Source organism: Schistocerca piceifrons, chromosome 2, assembly GCF_021461385.2.
Source record: "Schistocerca piceifrons isolate TAMUIC-IGC-003096 chromosome 2, iqSchPice1.1, whole genome shotgun sequence".
NCBI classification, from domain to species: Eukaryota; Metazoa; Arthropoda; class Insecta; order Orthoptera; family Acrididae; genus Schistocerca; species Schistocerca piceifrons.
Window position 1 is genome coordinate 631,344,750 of NC_060139.1, and position 20,298 is coordinate 631,365,047.

A 20,298-nucleotide genomic window follows, 5' to 3' on the forward strand; every position below is an offset into this window, starting at 1 on the left:
GAGTGGGGCAAGAGAGCAGGGGGGAAAGCCCCTAAATGATTCCTGGGATTTGCAGGGGAAGGGTGAGGGATTCCCCACCAAACGATCCTGCACCAATGTCTGAAGAATGTATATTGATCCTTCAGCAATAAACCCACAACTCTTCTGTTTTGTGTTTATCTCGTTTTCAGCCTCAATTAAACTAAAAAGTTTTGCTAGTAAGTGATAGTATGGGATCTCAGTACAATTCACGTGCGCCTGTTAGTAAAAACCAGCGCACAACTTCTCGTGATACAACAAAAATTGGTTTAAACAAATTTGGATGTTCTACCTCCGAAACCTGGAACTCTTGCAGAAATATTTTGAGGGAGTAAAATTACCACCTTGAATAAGCTCTAATAGTGTTTCCAATCGGTAACCGCATTGGCGGAAGTTGGAATAGAGTCTAAGAAGGTGGTGTGGTTATCGTAGCAGGATAGTGCAGACAACTGCCATGAGGGGGAGGCGAGCAACACATGGTATGGGTTGACCCACTGACGAAGTGTTAACCTGTGGATGGCAGTAAACCAGGTGGGACATTTTTAATTCTGAGATCAACTACCGTGGACTTTGTCTTTTGCCTTGTATGATGTTCCATTCCTGTATTCACAGTTTTCAGCTGCCTGCATCTGCTGTGCGTTGTGTTTATTCTCGTGCACATTTCTAAGCAGTTTCAGATTTTCCGCTTTCCCATAGATTGACTTGCACAATGAATTTGTGTTTCCTTTAGTGGTGTTCTGCTCCCCAGTTAGTTGTTGAACACCATTGGTCTGTACAGTACTGTGTGCTGACAGTTTATTTTAGTGACATTGTCATGCCCATGCAGGTGCTAAACCTTCCTTCCCAAATCTCTGTATGTGCTTTTCAGAAAACCATTGGAATGTATTTTGGACATCTTTTAATTGTGTAGTTACTAGAGATGCGTACAACAGGCTTTTTTAATTGCAAGTATTAAAAAAATCGTTGCTAGTTGTATGTGGACTTACGAAGAGCTGTTTTGAGATTAAGTTATTTACTGATCAAAAGTTTGTCAGTAATGTAACAAATGGACTATGCTTATAACTGCTCATTTTAAGAGATTTATTTATGGGATTCTTATTCCCAGTTGGGGGAAGTGCAATGGGTAAAGTCTCTAAAACGACTTTATGAGCCTAAAGGTGGAACAAAAATACAGTAGTTGGTCATGTGTGGTTGTGTCAGTATTGTATTTGAGAGAAAACTGTTTCCTGTATGCATTTTGTGCCACTGGGAAATTTTGTCTCGCAAATGTTATGTCACCAAGTTCGTGTGTAATATACATGGTCTCTAGTTGTCAGTTGTTGTGTAGAATTCAATATGCCGTGAAAGAAAAGTCATACAGAAGTTGATTTCTGACAATGTTTTCAGACAACATCAAAGAATGGAAACTCCAAGTTGAAGTATCAGCAGTATTATGAAAAGGATAGGTTGCTACTCACTGTAAAGATGACACAATGAGTTGCAGGCGGGTGCAGTGAAAAGACTATTATACATGTAGCTTTTGGCCAAAGCCTTCCTCAGGAGGGAAAAGACACATACATTCACACACATTCACACAAGCAAGCATATATATATATATATATATATATATATATATATATATATATATATATATATATATATATATATATATAAAAAACAAAGATGAGGTGACTTACCGAACAAAAGCGCTGGCAGGTCGATAGACACACAAACATACACACAAAATTCAAGCTTTCGCAACAAACTGTTGCCTCATCAGGAAAGAGGGAAGGAGAGGGGAAGACGAAAGGAAGTGGGTTTTAAGGGAGAGGGTAAGGAGTCATTCCAATCCCGGGAGCGGAAAGACTTACCTTGGGATTGGAATGACTCCTTACCCTCTCCCTTAAAACCCACTTCCTTTCGTCTTCCCCTCTCCTTCCCTCTTTCCTGATGAGGCAACAGTTTGTTGCGAAAGCTTGAATTTTGTGTGTATGTTTGTGTTTGTTTGTGTGTCTATCGACCTGCCAGCGCTTTTGTTCGGTAAGTCACCTCATCTTTGTTTTTATATATAATTTTTCCCACGTGGAATGTTTCCTTCCATTATATATAATATATATATATATATATATATCTCACACACACACACACACACACACACACACACACACACACAGACTGCCATCTCTGGCAACTTGGACCACATTCCTGTTTGAGCTGTCAGATCGGCATTTATGTGTGTTTGGTGTGCATGCTTGTGTACATGTGTGTGTTCCTCCCCTCCCCCCTGAAGAAAGCTAGATATGTAAGAGCCATTCATTGTTCCTGTCTGCAACTCATTGTCATCTTTACAGTGAGTTCAGACAGGTACTCGAGTTTTATACAAGTGATTGAGCTATATTATTTTTATGTGATTTATCTTATGTTATTCATGTTAGTAATTTTATTTTCAGCTTGAAACTTTAAATGCCATAACAGACAGTAATGTGGCCCTGAGAGCAGAAAGAGATGAGCTCTCAAAGGAAATTAAAATACTAAAGACTAAAGCTGAAGCTTTAGAGTCAGAACTTGGGCCACTCCGTAAAGAAAGATCTCATTTAACTAACCAGGCATCTGCACTTGAAGCAGAAAACACAACTTTACGTGCAGAAACAGGACGTCTGCGTCAACGTGTAAGTGCTTTAATTGAAAGAGCAAACAAAGTGGCACCAGAGGAATGGAAGCGATTAAAGACAGAGCGTGAGCAGCTCAAGCAGGAAGTTTCTCAGCTTGAAACCCAGAACAAGCAACAGGTATGTATTTTAATTCTGTGCAACAAAGACAGCCTGTCTCTATGTCCATTTTTAATTCACCTTCTTTAGACAAAAATGGTAATAATGAAAATACAGTATAACCCCACTTTTATGTTCCTGGAATTAACAATTTCCCACAGTTTACAATATTTTTTATCGTTCCCTTCAAATTTCCTTTGTCCATAACGTTAATTCAAACCAGATTTTGTGTCAGCATATTTGTAATTTCCCCGTAATTTACACAGTACTAAAAATGTTCATGGAGAAAATAGTGACAGAAAACAATGCTGGCATGATGTTGGCCATCAAGTAGTGTTTACAGACATTACGTGGTCAAATTTCTTGACACCAGTGCACTGTACTCAGTGGATCTGAGCTGGCAAGTGTGTAGAAGTTACTATAATTCATGCTGCTGCCAAGCTTTACTCAGCGTTGTGGCTGATGGGAGTAAATAGGTTCCTTCAAGTAAAGATATCATTACAAATCACAACCATTTGCAAACTGTCTATACTGTGCATACGCAGTTTATGGTTATTGTAACACCTTCGTCGAACCATATTCAGCATATTTCGGCATTTGGGCACTTGTAGTGATAGTTGAGACCACCACTCATTTTACATTGCCCCGATGTGTTTGGTTTAAATACAGCACTAATTATGTAATTTTTCATGCTGAGTAAAAAGTGTTTCGAGAATTTATTCTCGTTGTCAAGGGCACCATTTACGGAAGTAACGTTTTTTATGTTACGCAAACAAACAATTCGAGTGATAGTTGTGTGTGTGTGTGTGTGTGTGTGTGTGTGTGTGTGTGTGGCTTTCTACGTAACTGAGGAGGCACATTATCTGATAACCTCGAAAAGATGATTACAGTGTAAGAGACACAGGACAACACTTATGCAAACACCACACAAAATACATATGTGCATATTTGCATTTGATGAATAAGAAAAAAATCTTTTAACTCATCATGCTAAATATGGAAAAAAAGTAACTGTTGCAGTGTTTCATTATTTAAATAATGAATGAGAGCTGCAGGCTTTCCAAGAACTTCGATTATGACGTATAAAATTGACTCAAACATTCCTGCTTCCCAGGCAGTTATCAGTTCTGGTTACATCAGCAGTTTTCATTAAGTAATAAACCTTTACTAGATAATAAACAAGTCTCTGATAAATATTTTGATGCCTATTATGTACATATATCATACATAAAGTGCATCCACAGCTTGTGGCTAGTGTTGCTGCGTCTGGAGGATCACGGGGACCTGGGTTCGATTCCCGGCTGGGTTGGGGATCTTCTCTGCCCGGGGCTGGGTGTTTGTATTGTCCTCACCATTTCTTCATCATCTTTTTTGATAGTGGCTAGATTGGGCGGCAAAAAGAAAAAAAAATTGACTGTGTAAAAATTGGGACTTTGTATGGGCGCTGATGACAGTGCAGTTGAGCACCCCATAATCCAATCATCATCATCATAGATAAAGTGTGAAAATGCAAGTGAGTATCATATACATACGAGTAACTTTTATAGCTTAAACATTATTTCCCAATGTTTCATTTTCCCGCATTTTACACCTTTTTTTGAAGTCACTTGAAAAATGTAAAAGCTGGGCTTCACTATACTTCTTTTAGTCTGTTTTCTTCATTTATGTTAAGGTCTCCTTTTTTTCAATTTTGGACATTGTGTAGCCATTTAAACTAAGCCAGTGCATAGGGTTTCATTGGTTTTCCACTTAACACTTTTGCTTTCCCAAAACTTGCCATTGTTTCACATTTTTCCTTCTTTTCCATCACCCAGTAATTCTTCTTTTCATTACATATCTATCTTTTTCCTCCAATCCTCTTGTTACTTTTTTACTGCTACAGAGATGATCCAATATTTGTGTGATGGTTCTGCTGAGTTAGCCCCTCTTCTAACTGTAATCTGCCATGGAGCCCTCGAACAAAAAAACCATACCCAGTAGTTGGAAGAAGCACAGATCACAGCCATCTACAGTAAGCGTGGGAGAAGTGATTCACAAAACTACCCCCCACCCCCCAGGGGACTCGCAACTCTTTGGCAGGTTTGTGCTTGGCTACCACGGGGCTCCAGCCTTTGCAGCATTTTTTCCCTTACATGCTGCATGTCCATCCTCTTGCTATTCTTTTTCCCCTCCCTTGGGGAACATGTCTGGGGTGTTATTGAGAATGTTCTGCATTGTCTGTCACTGACATAAGAGCAGTCTCACCTTTGTTTTTCCCTTCCTTTTCCTTTCTTTGTTTCCCCTCTTTGTTCCTCCACTTCGGCATTTGAGGTTCTTCTTTTTCTTCTTCCTCTCGGTGCGCTCCTGAAGGCCAGCCCACACGTCTGATGCGTAAGAGGTGACTGGGTAATACGTAATTCCCAGCCCCAGGTTAACATGCAGGGTTTGCACGTACTCCCTGGTACAGGCCAAGCCCAGGGAGGGGTGATTGCCTGTGCTGCAACCTTCCCAAATTGCCGATTGGTCCCTCTGTCAGGTGTGGCTTGAGGTGTGGCTTGAGGTGTGAACAATCGTCTAAGGCGGGTGCGCCCCCTTGTGAAGGGGTCCCTCCAGTTGGAAGGAGCGCACCATCGGAGACATACAATCATGGGGGACTTTCTCGCAGTGAGTCAATTGTCTTCCCAGTCAACGTCTACAAAATGTAAACGTAATGAGGCTAATAATTCAAAGACCCTTCCTGCTGCACCACAGTTCCTCAGGGTCTCTCGTATTGAAAATGGTCAGTCCTTCACCACAGTAAATTTGTTTATTATCCAGAAAGGTATTGATGCAATTGCCGGTCCTGTGAAATCCTGCTCTCCTTTACAGAACGGCACTTTGCTTTTGGAGACTACTTCTGATTCTCAAGCACAACAACTGCTTGTGGCCTTGCTTCTCCATGGCTACCCTGTTCATGTCGGGGCCCATAGAACTTTGAATTCTTCCTGTGGTGTAATTTACACCAGGCTGCTCGACTGTCTAACCGAGGCTGAAATCCAATCTTACCTGTCTAATCAGGGTGTCATTGCCATCCATCGTGTAATGAAAAAGGTAGATTCTTCACTGGTGCCCACCCACACTCTTTTTCTCACCTTTGATATAGTGGTGCTTCCGTCCAAGATCAGAGCAGGCTACGAAATTATCACACTCCAGCCGTACATTCTGAACCTGATGCACTGCTACCAGCATCATCATTTCACCCACACTACAATGTCTTGTCAGCACCCAGCCAAATCTATAACCTGCAATAGGGATGCGCACAAGGGCGATTGTCCACCTCCTCCCCGCTGTGTCAACTCCAGTGGCAGCCATGCTGCCGCCTCTCGAGATTTTCCCATGTATCTTGAGTGGGGTGTCCAGGAGGTCTGGGTAAAGCAAAAAGTGCCTTACCCAGTCACTCACAAATTATTGGCTAGTCACAAACCCTGTGTTCTCTCATCTGGCACCTATAGTTCTGTTCTTGTTACCCCTCGCTCCATGAAGGAAATGGCCACGCAGACATGTGACCTCCAATTCAGCTCTGAGGTTGTGAAATCGCCCATTGTTAAGGTAGCATTGCCATCCCCCGTCCAGCTGTGCAACAAGCTACTAAACTCTCGCCTCGAGGGGTGAAGCTACCAGCTACACAACCAGTAGGCCAGAAAGGACAGGAGGAGTACTCCCGTGAAGACTTCCTCTGTCCCTCCAGCCAAACAACACCAGAGTCTTCCTCTAGCCGGAAAGGCTTGAAGAAGTCCACCAAAGGCAAATGGTCTTCTCCTTCGCCGACTCGAAGATCCCCTTCGACGGTGTTGTCACGTGATATCTTAGCCGGACCAGCCTCTGTGTCGCTGGTGCACACCACCAGCTGGTTTTCGATGTTGGACTCCACAGATCGACCCTACAAGCAAGCCGATGCTTCTGTGGATCCCATGGAGCAGGATCCTCCTGCTTCTGTGCCCCGTAGTAGTGACTCTTCTCTGGCTCTCACTTGGCAGCTCCTGAGGTGACACCCCTACATCTTGTCCTAATCATGACTGTCCTCCAATGGATCGTTCGTGGCCTTCGGTCCCACAAAGAGGATTTACGGCTGCTTTTAGCATCGCAGTATCCCCTTGTACTCTGCCTTCAGGAAACAAAATTGCGCCCTCACAAATGCTGTGAGCTTTCACATTTCTACTGATTCGTTTTTACTCTCCCCCCTGAGATCAGCATTCTATCTGATGGGGGCGTCATGCTGCTCATACGGGATGACATTCGTAGCCAACTCATCTCCCTGGCTACCCATCTTAAAGCTGTTGCAGTTCGCCTTTTCCCATCTGTACCATTTACGTCCCTCCATCATTTGATGTCACAAGGGCAGACTTCCTTCAGCTTATTGGGCAGCTACCTCCCCCATTTTTGTTACTTGGTGATTTTAATGCACATCATTCTCTTTGGCATTCTTCCAGGACCTTTCAGAGAGATGCCCTCTTGGCTGACCTTCTTAACAAACTTAACCAATTCTGCCTTAACTCTGGAGCACCCACTTTCCTTTGCGACCGACTCCTTGCACACCTATTCCCATTTGGACCTATCTTTCTGCACTGCCCAGCTTGCCCATAATCTCGAGTGGTCCGTTAGTTTTGACACCTACTCAAGCGACCATTTCCCGTGTGCTTTCTGTTTGTTGACTCCTACCCCATTGTCATGCACGCCCAAATGACACCTTACTAAGGCTGACTGGCAACTTGACTCCTCCCTGGTGACCTTCAAAGAAAAAGATTTGCCTAGTTGTGACGACCAGGTGGAATATCTCACAAACGTTATCCTTACTTCTGCAGAATGTTCCATTCCTCGCACATCCTCTTTACCACGTTGTGTCCCAGTCCCTTGGTGGACTGAGGCATGCCGTGACACAATTCGCACACGGAGACCTGCTCTCCACGTTTTTAACTGCCATCCTATGATGGCAAACTGCATTCACTATAAACAGATGCGTGCAAAGTGTCATGTTCTTTGGGATAGCAAAAGAGCTAGCTGGATTTCATTCACTAGTTCTTTTAACAGTTCCAGCCCTTCCTCTGTCGTATGGGCCAACCTCCGATGGCTCTCTGGGATCAAGATCCGTTTCCTAAATTCCGGCCTGACAGTAACTAAGATGTCATTGTTGACCCTATTGCTATCTCCATCACCTTGGGCTGCCATTTTGGGGAAGTTTCGATCTCTTCCCACCATCACCATGGCTTCCTCCATCGGAAGCGAATGGAGGAGACCTTTCTCTTTTCTGAATCGTGAGTGCTACAATGCCGCCTTTACTATGAGGAGGCTAGATCATGCTCTCAGTTCATACCGATCCCCCACCCCAGGGCCAGACGCCATCCACATTCAGATGTTACAGCACCTTTCTCTTGCGGGCAAGCACTTTCTGCTTAACATGTACAACTGCATCTGGGCAGAGGGCATATTTCCCGGACGCTGGCATGAAGCCACTGTCATACCAATATCTAAGCCCAGTAAGGACAAAAACCTTCCTTCCAGCTACCGCCCCACCTCTCTTACCAGCTGCGTTTGCAAGGAGGAATGTATGATTCATGTCTGGCTGGTATGGTGGCTCGAGTCTCACAATTTACTGATGAATGCACAGTGTGGATTTTGAGCGCGGTTTTCTGCAGTTGATCACCTTGTTACTTTGTCCACCTTGTTACTTTGTCCACCCATGTCATGAATGGTTTTCTGCAGAAATCCCAGACTGTGGCTGTATTTTTTTGATTTGGAGAAGGCCTGCGACACCTGCTGGAGAACTGGGATCTTCTGTACTCTTTACACATGGGGCTTCGGTGGCCACCTGCCCTGTTCCCTTCAGGCATTTTTAGAAGACCGAGTTTTCAAGGTGTGTTTGGGTTCTGCCTTGTCGAACACCTTTATCCAGGAAAACGGTGTGTCTCAGGTTTCTGTCCTGAGCGTCGTCCTCTATGCTATCGCCATTAACCCTATAATGGCCTGTCTCCCCCCGAGCATCTCTGGCTCCCTTTTTCTAGGTAATTTTGCCATCTATCACAGTTCTCCATTTACCTGTCTCACTGAGTGGTGTCTTCAGCGATGTCTTTATCATCTTTACTCCTGGAGCATTGACAGTGGCTTTCGCTTTTCCTCTGACAAAACATTTTGTTTGAGTTTCTGGTGACACAGTTGGTTTCTCCCACCATCTTTACATCTTGGGCCTGTTGCCCTTCCGTTCATTGAAACTACGAAATTCCTGGGGCTCAAGCTTGATAGGAGACACTTTTGGTCCTCCAATGTATCTTACCTGGCAGCCCACTGTATGTGGTTCCTCAGTATCCTATATGTCCTCAATGGTACTTCCTGGGGTGCCGATGGGACCACCCTGCTCCGTTTGTACTGGTCCCTTGTCCATTCGAAACTAAACTACAGGTGCTTTGTTTATGCATCTGCACGTCCATCCGTCTTTCACCGTCTCAACACTATTCAACACTGTGGCACCCATTAGGCCACAGGCCCCTTTCATACCATCCCGGTTGAGAGTCTGTATGCTGAAGCTGCTGAACTACCACTGTCCTACCGCCATGACTTTCTCCTCAGCAGGTATGCTTGCCGTTTGTCTGCCATGCGTGGCCACCCATCCTATGCCTCCTTCTTTGATGATGCCTTTCATCGCCATTATGGGGCACGTCCCTCTTTTGTTACCTCCTGGAATCTGCTTTCGGCACTTGCTATGGTGGCCTAACTTCACACTACCTGCAACATTCCCGGTGAGTGAGTGTGAACGTTTCACCACCTTGGCTTTGTGAAGCAGCCCATGTTAATGTTGGCCTTCATTCGCTTCCTAAGGCCACTACTCCAGCCTCGGTGTATCGCCTTCAGTTTCATGTCCTTCGCATGGAACATTGTAATAGTACCTTTGTATACACTGATGGCTCTCAGACTGGCCGTGGGTGTGCCTTCATCATTGGCACCCGTGTCTTTTGATATGTGCTTCCAGCACACTGCTCAGTATTTACAGCCAAGCTCTTCGCCCTGTATCAGGCGATGGATTACATACGGTGAGACAGCCTTTTCATTTATGTCCTGTGCTCAGACTCGCTCAGTGCCCTTGCTCACTTTTGGTGGAGCCAGTGTGCTGTTTGTTTGGGTTCCTGGTCATATCGGTCTGCCAGGAAACCAGGCTGCTGACGCTGCTGCAAAGGCTCCAGTCCTCGTACCACAGCCCGCGAATTCCTATATTTCCTCCGATGGTCTCTGTGTTGCTGTCTGTCGGGAGGTGGTATGCCTTTGGCATCGCCAATGGTCCTCCCTTCACGGGAATAAGCTCCGGCTTATTAAGCCTCTCCCAGCGGCGCCGGGTGGAGGTCATTTTAACTAGGCTGTATATTGGGCACTGCCTTTTTAGCCATCATCGTTTGGTAAGGGCGCTACCCCACCTCTTTGTACACATTGCACCCAAGTTTTAACTGTCTGCCACTTCCTGATGGAATGCCCATTTTTTTAACAGTTTACGTTCCCGCTTGGGTTTGCAGTGTGAGTTATTGGCCATTTCAGCAAATGAAGCGTGGGCTGTCAATCGCGTTTTACTTTTAATCCATCAAAGCGATATGGAGAAGGCCATTTAATTTTTAGTTTTGGACCTTCATTTCTGTATGGTATCTTTTTTACCCCTTTTTCCACGTGCGTGTTTTAGCTGTCTTCTGTTACGTCAATTGGGACTGATGTATGGTCCCCAGTTGTTTTTTGCACCCTAAAACAAAACAAAACCACTGTTCATTGACATCGATTTGTTGCAGAATCTTGGAACATATTCTGAACTCAAAGATAAGTTATTATCTTGAATAGAATGGCCACTTCCTCCTTGCTAACCATCATGGATTTTGAAAACATCGATCACATGAAACTCAGCTCGCACTTTCCTCACGTGGCATACTGAAAGCTTTGGATCAAGGCAGTCAGTAGATGCAGTATTTCTTGATTTCGAAAAAGGATTTGACTCACTCCACACATACATTTATTGTGAAAAGTTTGATTATGTGGGGTATCAAGTGAAATTTGTAACTGGCTTGAGGACTTTTTGATAGTGAGAATGCAGCATGTTATCTTGGATGGAATGTCATCGTCAGATGTAAAAGTAAGTTTGGGTGTGCCCCAGGGAAGTGCGTTGGGGCCTTTGCTATTCATGTTGTGTATAATGATGCTGCAGACAATATTAATAGTAACTTCAGACTATTTGCAGATGATGCAGTTATCTGTAATGAAATACTGTGTGTAAGAAGCTGCATAAATATCTTGATAAGATTTTAAAGTGGTGCGAAGATTGACAACTTGCTTTATATGTTCAGAACTGTAAAACCGTATGCTTCACAAACCGGCAGGGAGGGGGGGGGGGGGGGGGGGGGGGGGGAGTATCCTATGACTATAATCTCAGTGAGTCACAGTTGTAGGTCAACATTTACAAATACCTGGGTGTAACATTTTGTAGGGATATGAAATGGAGTTATCACATAGGCTCAGTTGTGGGCAAGGCAGGGGTAGAATACTGTGGAAGTGCATTCAGTCTATAAAAGAGATTGCTTACAAATCACTTGTGTGACCCATTCTGGAAAACTGCTAAAGTGTGTGGGACCTGCACCAACTAGGAATAACAGGGGATATTGAACATATACAGAGAAGAGCAGCGTGAATGATTTCCCAACCCAGCTCCTGTGTAGTGATCCCCTATTCAGTGCTAACATTGGTGCCTCTTCTGATGTTAAACCTATTACTTCAAAATCATTCTTAACCGTATCCAGGTACCTCCTCCTTGGTCTGCCCCGATTCCTCCTACCCTCTACTGCTGAACCCATGAGTCTCTTGGGTAACCTTGCTTCTCCCATGCGTGTAACATGACCCCACCATCTAAGCCTGTTCGCCCTGACTGCTACATCTATAGAGTTCATTCCCAGTTTTTCTTTGATTTCCTCATTGTGGACACCCTCCTGCCATTGTTCCCATCTACTAGTACCTGCAATCATCCTAGCTACTTTCATATCCGTAACCTCAACCTTGTTGATAAGGTAACCTGAATCCACCCAGCTTTCACTCCCATACAACAAAGTTGGTCGAAAGATTGAACGGTGCACAGATAACTTAGTCTTGGTACTAACTTCCTTCTTGCAGAAGAGAGTAGATCGTAGCTGAGCGCTCACTGCATTAGCTTTGCTACATCTCGCTTCCAGTTCTTTCACTATGTTGCCATCCTGTGAGAATATGCATCCTAAGTACTTGAAACCGTCCATCTGTTCTAACTTTGTTCCTCCCATTTGGCACTCAATCTGTTTATATTTCTTTCCCACTGACATTACTTTCGTTTTGGAGATGCTAATCTTCATACCATAGTCCTTACATTTCTGATCTAGCTCTGAAATATTACTTTGCAAACTTTCAATCGAATCTGCCATCACAACTAAGTCATCCGCATATGCAAGACTGCTTATTTTGTGTTCACATATCTTAATCTCACCCAGCCAGTCTATTGTTTTCAACATATGATCCATAAATAATATGAACAACAGTGGACACAGGTTGCAGCATTGTCTTACCCCTGAAACTACTCTGAACCATGAACTCAATTTACCGTCAACTCTAACTGCTGCCTGACTATCCATGTAAAGACCTTTAATTGCTTGCAAAAGTTTGCCTCCTATTCCATAATCTCATAGAACAGACAATAACTTCCTCCTAGGAACCCGGTCATATGCCTTTTCTAGATCTATAATGCATAGATACAATTCCCTGTTCCACTCATAACACTTCTCCATTATTTGCCGTAAGCTAAAGATCTGGTCCTGACAACCTCTAAGAGGCCTAAACCCACACTGATTTTCATCCAATTGGTCCTCAACTAATACTCGCACTTTCCTTTCAACAATACCTGAGAAGATTTTACCCACAACGCTGATTAAAGAGATACCTCTGTAGTTGTTACAATCTTTTCTGTTTCCATGTTTAAAAATTGGTGTGATTACTGCTTTTGTCCAGTCTGATGGAACCTGTCCCGACTCCCAGGCCATTTCAATTATCCTGTGTAGTCATTTAAGACCTGACATTCCACTGTATTTGATGAGTTCCGACTTAATTTCATCCACCCCAGCTGCTTTATTGCACTGCAATCTATTGACCATTTTCTCCACTTCCTCAAATGTGATCCTATTTCAATCATCATTCCTATCCCATTCTACCTTGAAATCTGAAACATTACTGATCGTATTTTCACCTACACTGAGCAACTCTTCAAAATATTCCCTTCTGCCCAAGGCATCCACAGGATTCACCAGCAGTTTTCCTGACCTGTCCAAAATACTTGTCATTTCCTTCTTACCTCCCTTTCGAAGACTGCTAATTACACTCCAGAATGGTTTTCCAGCAGCTTGACCCATAGTCTCCAAACTGTTTCCAAAGTCTTCCCAAGATTTCTTCTTGGATGCCGCAATTATCTGTTTGGCTTTGTTTCTTTCTTCAACATAACTTTCTCTGTCTACCTGAGTTCTAGTATGTAGCCATTTTTGATACGCCTTCTTTTTCCTTTTACAGGCTACCTTGACTGTGTCATTCCACCAAGCTGTTTACTTCATCCTACTTTTACACACTACTGTTCCAAGACATTCTTTAGCCACTTCTAGTACTGTGTCCCTGTACCTTGTCCATTCCTTTTCCAATGACTGTAATTGACTACATTCAACTAACTGGTACCTTTCTGAGATCGCTGTTATGTACTTGTGCCTGATTTCTTTATCCTGAAGTTTCTCCACTCTTATCCTCCTACATATGGACCTGACCTCCTGCACTTTCGGCCTCACAATCCCAATTTCACTGCAGATTAAATAATGATCAGTGTCATCAAAGAATCACCTGAATACACGTGTGTCCCTCACAGCCTTCCTGAATTCCCGATCTGTTATTATATAGTCAATGACAGATCTGGTTCCCCTGCCTTCCCAAGTATACCGGTGAATGTTCTTATGTTTAAAAAAAGGAGTTTGTGATTACTAAGCCCATACTGGCACAGAAATCCAAGAGTTGTTTCCCGTTCCTATTGGCCTCCATATCCTCTCCAAATTTACCCATAACCTTTTCATACCCTTCTGTTCGATTTCCAATCCTGAGCAGAACTCTGTCCTTGTCCTTTACTCTAACAACTACATCACTGAGTGCCTCATAAAAACAATCCATCTTATCTTGATCTGTCTCTTCACGATGCGAATATACTGACACAATCCTAATTTTCTTGCTAGACACTGTCAAATCTATCCACATCAGTCGTTCGTTTACATACCTTATTGCAACTATGCTGGGTTCCATTTCTTTCCTGATGTAAAGCCCTACACCCCGTTGTGCTATTCCTGCTTTGACTCCTGACAGGTAGACCTCGTATTCTCCCACTTCCTCTTCTTTCTCACCCCCCTTACCCGAATGTCACTAACAGCTAAAACGTCCAGCCCCATCTTACTAGCAGCCTCTGCCAGCTCTACCTTCTTCCCAGAGTAGCCCCCATTGATATTAATAGCTCCCCATCTCAGTACTATTTGTTTGCCAAGTCGTATCTTAGAAGTCCTTGGTTTGTCAATTAGAGGTGGGACTCCATCAGCTCCAAAGGTCCGAGGCATTTTGCTCTAATTGTTGCCAGCATCATATTTAAAGTACCAGGGAAGCAGGTTGCTAGCCTTACTTGCCCCGAGTCCCATTGGGTTTTACCCCTATCGGTTGAGGGACTAACCGGTGGATTTGGTAGTCTTTGCCGTATGAGCACAAAGGTGACCACGACTCGGAATATGTCTGAGATGCGCAGCCTTATTCCAAAGTAACTGGTATCCCGACTGTCGGGACCACTTACTTGGCCACTCATATGTTACGTGTGGTTCATGAACTAGGCCATGACTACAGGAACCCGCATCATGAACCAGTCTAGCAGAATTTGGGTGGGCATTATCGTGGTGGAGTGTCACTTCATTCAGTATTTCTGGTTGTTGTTCTTAGATTACATGTGCAAGACATTTCAGTTGTTGACAATAAATGTCGGCAGTGATGGTTACACCTCGAGGCAGCAGTTCATAGAACACCCACCATCGCTGTTCCAACTGATGCTTAATATTATCTTTTGTGGATGCATGCAGGTCTTTGTGCGAGGAGTTGCTGCTTTGTTTGGAATCAACCATTCTTTTCTTCTCCTTATGTTAGCATAAAGACACCATTTCTCATTATTAGTAACGATTCAGGATAGGAATGGTTGGTCATGTTCACGAGCCAGTTGATGACCAGCATGCGGAGATGCACTTACGGCAACCACTGATTTTGGCTTAGACCCATACACCCAATTTTTGAACCTTCCCCACTGTATGCAAATGTTGCACCAGTTCATTACATTTGCCACTTTTTGAGTAAATTGTCATGGATCATTGTGGCTTAATGCGTTCAATGAATCTTCTTCAAACACCAAAAGTCTTCTGAACGTGGAGAGTATTGACGTCAAAACAATCCTCCTTAAAACAGGAAAACAAAATTCAAACAGGAGAATGTTGGAAATGTTATGATTTTTCCACTTGGCACTCCATTTTGTAGCCTCCACAGCTCCACACCATATCACCAGATGGCAAAATGACAAAATTTTAACCCAAATAGCAACAATGAACAACAAATAAAAAAGACAGCCGATAAATAAACCTATAGCAACTGGAATACAGACATGCAGAACAAAAAGTTAAGAATTTTTGCACCATCCTTGTGTGTGTGTGTGTGTGTGTGTGTGTGTGTGTGTGTGTGTGTGTGTTTTACCTCCATCTTCCTTTTCATTTTTAAATTTGTTATATTTTTTTCCTTACTTAGTGTTATTTGACAGTATTACGAAAAGAGTAGATAGCTACTTAATAGAAAGATGTGTTGATTTACAGACAGGCATAATGAAATTGCTGTTCCACATTTGAGCTTTTGGCCAGAGCCTTCCTCAGAAAGGAAAACTCTCGCACATTAACACAGGCAGGCACACATGACCACTCTCTCTGGCTGGTCCGGCCAGAATGCCAATATTATTCATCTTTCTCATCTTGTGTGTACCTTCTTCTCAATCTATCTTCTGTGCTTTGAAGCTGACCAAGTACTTGTGTTGACACCCTTTACTCCATGTTTGGTTGCCTTCTCCTGGTTACCTCATAGCTTAGGTTGTGAATGACTTGTATATACTCTCTCCCTCCTCTCTCCTCCATGATGAAGGAACAAGTTTACAAAAGTTAGATTTTATTTATTGTCAATGGTTTTGTGTGCCTGTTGGCTCTACTAAGCGAACATACGTGTGTCTTCGTATACTGTCCATAACAAATAGTGTGTGCTTCTTTTGGATACCATCCGTCCGGAGACCTAGTATTTATAGTATTTAGGAGCTACATCCCTTCAAAGAAGAATTTCCCCAATACCACAGGACAATATTTATTAAAACATTCTTTTCACAGACATCACTGCATGACAAAGAAGATTAATCAAAGCCAACCTCTGTCTGAACTGTACACAAGTGTATCACCACTCGCTTACTCTCCCAGCCACTGTGTTATCAGGTGCCAATATTGTGATTTGGGCGCCCTCACCAGAGAATTTGGTATCACCATCAAACCACCTTACGAAGATTTATGTAGCGCACCAAATCTGTTAACTAACTAAAATTTTTGTCAATTTTACAATTTTCAGGAAGTTCGTTTATTGGGATAATAGGGATTTTATTAAAGCATTATTACATGTTGGTGTTCACAATAAATTTGAAACATTTTTATATTTGACAGAATTCACACCATTGTAGTGTGATTGTGCGACAGTTAACAAGAACTGTGCGACAGTTAACAAGAATTTGTGTATTTTCAGGTGGAAGAAATTGCACGACTCACTCGGGAACTTGGAGAAACAAAAAGTCTTTCCAATAAACGAAATGAAGAACTTGCCAGGATCACCGAAGATCTTGGTGCAAGAGAGGCAATGCTCTCTGACCTTCGCAATAAAGAAATGCAGGTAAGATATTCTCTATGGTAATGTTCAACATTATCTTATTTTGCTTAAGAGTGATTAAGGAATTAAATATTGAAAAACTCGTTGTCAGTATGTATGAAACAGAAGAAACAAAACTTAGGCTGGATTGTGCTGAAGTAAATAAAAAATGGCAGAGTGAGTTTTGTTAGCCGTAGGTGTTTCTGTAACAAGTAATGTTCTTGACTCATCTGTAACATAAAAATTAGTTGCAATGTGGGCGTATTAGCCAACTTTCTCAGTCATCTTAATGAACTTCTCCAGTTGAAACTTCAAACATTTGTACGAAGGACAGAATGCCAAATCACTTGTAGAATGGACACATCCCTTGAATTTTTGTGTGAATTATTTCCATACCTTATATTGCACCAAATGCTAGTTGTCAACAGAACTGGTTTCCTAATCAAGTTCCAACAATGCTTTGGCTGTAGAACTTTGTTTTTCATGGTACCTACAGTATGGGTCCATGCTTGGAACAATGATACACAGCATAGACATGTTGTGAAGTAAAATATTAATTACTCCTTCCACTATGCCGTATTAACATGAGCTCTGAAAACAGTACTTTTCAAACAACGCTGAAAGGCAGCTCTTAACTCCAGGGAAAATTTGAGCTCAACGTAAACATGAATAAGATGGAAAAATAATTTTTTTTACTAATTTCATTACTGAGATGAGAAAAAAATACTACATACATAGCTATGTTCCAGCAAGAAGTTACGACGACAGCAGAGTTAAATTAAGCAAAAGGTAATTGAGTTAGTGTATAATTTGAAATTATGCTGGTCAGTTCTGTGTCCACATACTCAAGATATTTTCACTGCATTCATAGCAGGGTGTTCAGTGAGATGATGCCAGACAGCTCCCTGGGACAAAGTCATTAATTAATAACGACTTGCAGAGATAGTAACTCAAAGGTTCAAGTGCATGTGGTGTCAATGTTAGACACTGTGCTAGAGGTTGCGATAATCGATAGTGGTCCAGCACTTGCAACCTCTCTGAACTCCATGGCACTTGCAGTGCCGCCATATGGCACGGACAGAGACTTGCAGATCGCACCGGTCGAGTCATCTACAGGTCCTGAGCGAAGACAGATTAGGATAGTCTTCAGCTCGCTAGGTTCGCAGCCTCTAGTTCGCGCATGTATTACACATGTAATACCAGAATTGTGTTATCTTGCTTTTTGTATAATCTAGTTAATGTTTGTTAATGAGTCATTTGTATTCACGAGAGATACTTGTTATGAGCTATGTTCCTGGAGTGCAGTAGCACGACAAAGTTAAGAAAAAGTTATTTACTAAAGTATTCCAGTACTAATTATTATAGAATGTTCCAGATTCCCTACAACCACCCCACTCGTGCTAGCCTCTGTCATCCCACTGCAAATCCCAGGGGTACCGATTGAAAAGCATCCTGCATTTGTGTGAGGTCATGACATACTTTTATCGACCTTCACATCAGTGTGTCTTATCATTGATACACTATGTGACCAAAAGTATCCGGACATCTGGCTGAAAATGACTTAAAAGTTCGTGGCACCCTCCACCGGTAATGCTGGAATTTAGTATGGTGTTGGCCAACTCATAGCCTTCATGACAGCTTCCACTCTTGCAGGCATACATTCAATCAGGTGCCGGTAGGTTTCTTGGGGAATGGCAGCCCATTCTTCACAGAGTGCTGCACTGAGGAGAGGTATCGATGTCGGTCAGTGAGGGCTGGTGCAAAGTCGGTGTTCCAAAACATCCCAAAGGTGTTCTATAGGATTCAGGTCAGGACTCTGTGCAGACCAGTCCATTACAGGGATGTTATTGTTGTGTAACCACTCTGTCACAGGCTGTGCATTATGAACAGGTGCTTGATTGTGTTGAAAGATGCAGTCACCATCCTCGAATTGCTCTTCAACAGTGGGAAGCAAGAAGGTGCTTAAAAAATTTGTGTAGGCCTGTGCTATGATAGTGCTAAGCAAAACAACAAGGGGTGCAAGCCCCCGCCATGAAAAACACAACCACAACATAATACCACTGCCTCCGAATTTTACTGTTGGCACTACACATGCTGGCAGATGACGTTCACCGGGCATTCACCATTCCCACACCCTGTCATCGGATCGCCACATTGTGTACCGTGATTAGTCACTCCATACAACATTTTTCCACTGTTCAATCATTCAATGTTTATGCTCCTTACACCAAGCGAGGCATTGTTTGGCATTACTGGCGTGGTGCGTGGCTTATGAGCAGCCGCTAGACTATGAAATCCCAAGTTTCTCACCTCCCTCCTAACTGTCATATTAGTTGCAGTGGATCCTGATGCAGTATAGAATTCCTGTGTGATGGTCTGGATAGATGTCTGCCTATTACACATTATGACCCTCTTCAACTGTCAGTGGTCTCTGTCAATAAACAGACGAAGTCAGCCTGTACGCTTTTGCTCTGTACATGTCCCTTCACATTTCCACGTCACTTCACTATCACATTGGATACAGTGTACATAGGGATGTTTAGGATTGTGGAAATCTCATGTACAGACACATGACACAAGTGACACCCAATCACCTAACCACATTCGAAGTCCGTGAGTTCCGCAGACACCCCATTCTGCTCTCTCACGATGTCTGATGACTAGTGAGGTCGCTGATATGGAGTACCTGGCAGTAGGTGGCAGCACAATGCACCTAATATGAAAAGTGTATGCTTTTTGGGGGTGTCAAGATACTTTTGATCACACAGTGCTAACAAACATGGTAGGCTACATCAATAAAATTCTGAGAAATATCCCTATAGTATTAAAATCAGTTGATAAAAAAAATCCTTCCATCAAGGCTTTAAAGCTGCAAGGGTCATTTTACAAGATGGTGGAGGTCACTTCCGACACGAGGTGCAGCAAACCACATCCATCTTTACGTCAGAGACTGTTGCTCATCTTATCCTTACAGCATAGATTTTATGACTGAAGCTCAGTAATTCTGGGTGAGGCCCTCACAACAGCTGCTGGGTGGAACTTCTGCAATGACAGCGTGAGCTGCAATGGGAGTCTTGTACCTTCTTCATTGGACTGTGCCAGTGACCTCTGCAGACTGCCACTTCTGTCCCATATTTCGCAGTGACAACGTTATGCTTCTGTCTACCTTCTCCGTGCTTCTGTTACAGGGTATCCAATCTCGTCTCTCTTCCACCACCTTTCTGCCTCCACCAATAAGTGCCCTTCACTCTGATTTGTTAGGTTAATATTTTAAACTGTTGCATGCATCAATCCTCTATAGTAAAGTGGTTCCTGTCCCTTATTTTCCATAAAAGTTGCTCTTTTTATTCTCAAATAACATTTAGAAGTCTTATTTATCAATAAATGTAATAGTATAAGAATGTATGTAGTGTAAGAAAAAGTCTGTTGAGATTTACTCTCAGACTTTCTGATTGTGATAAGCTTCTTGTCTGATGTTAGTGACACTTGCCGAACTGTTTCTTTGTGTGCTGTGTAAAAGACTGGGCTGTGTCCTACTTTGTAT

General features: G+C 42.9%; 1 protein-coding gene across 2 annotated transcripts in view; it reads left to right on the forward strand.

The window, feature by feature from the left end:
- Window positions 1-20,298, forward strand: part of LOC124777687 (nucleoprotein TPR-like) — a 291,125-nt gene that overhangs the window by 132,273 nt on the left and 138,554 nt on the right. For both annotated transcript variants that reach the window (XM_047253163.1, XM_047253164.1), the window contains exons 19-20: window positions 2,448-2,786; window positions 16,635-16,778. In XM_047253163.1, the coding sequence (XP_047109119.1) occupies window positions 2,448-2,786; window positions 16,635-16,778 (483 nt within the window). The remainder of the gene's footprint in view (window positions 1-2,447; window positions 2,787-16,634; window positions 16,779-20,298) is intronic.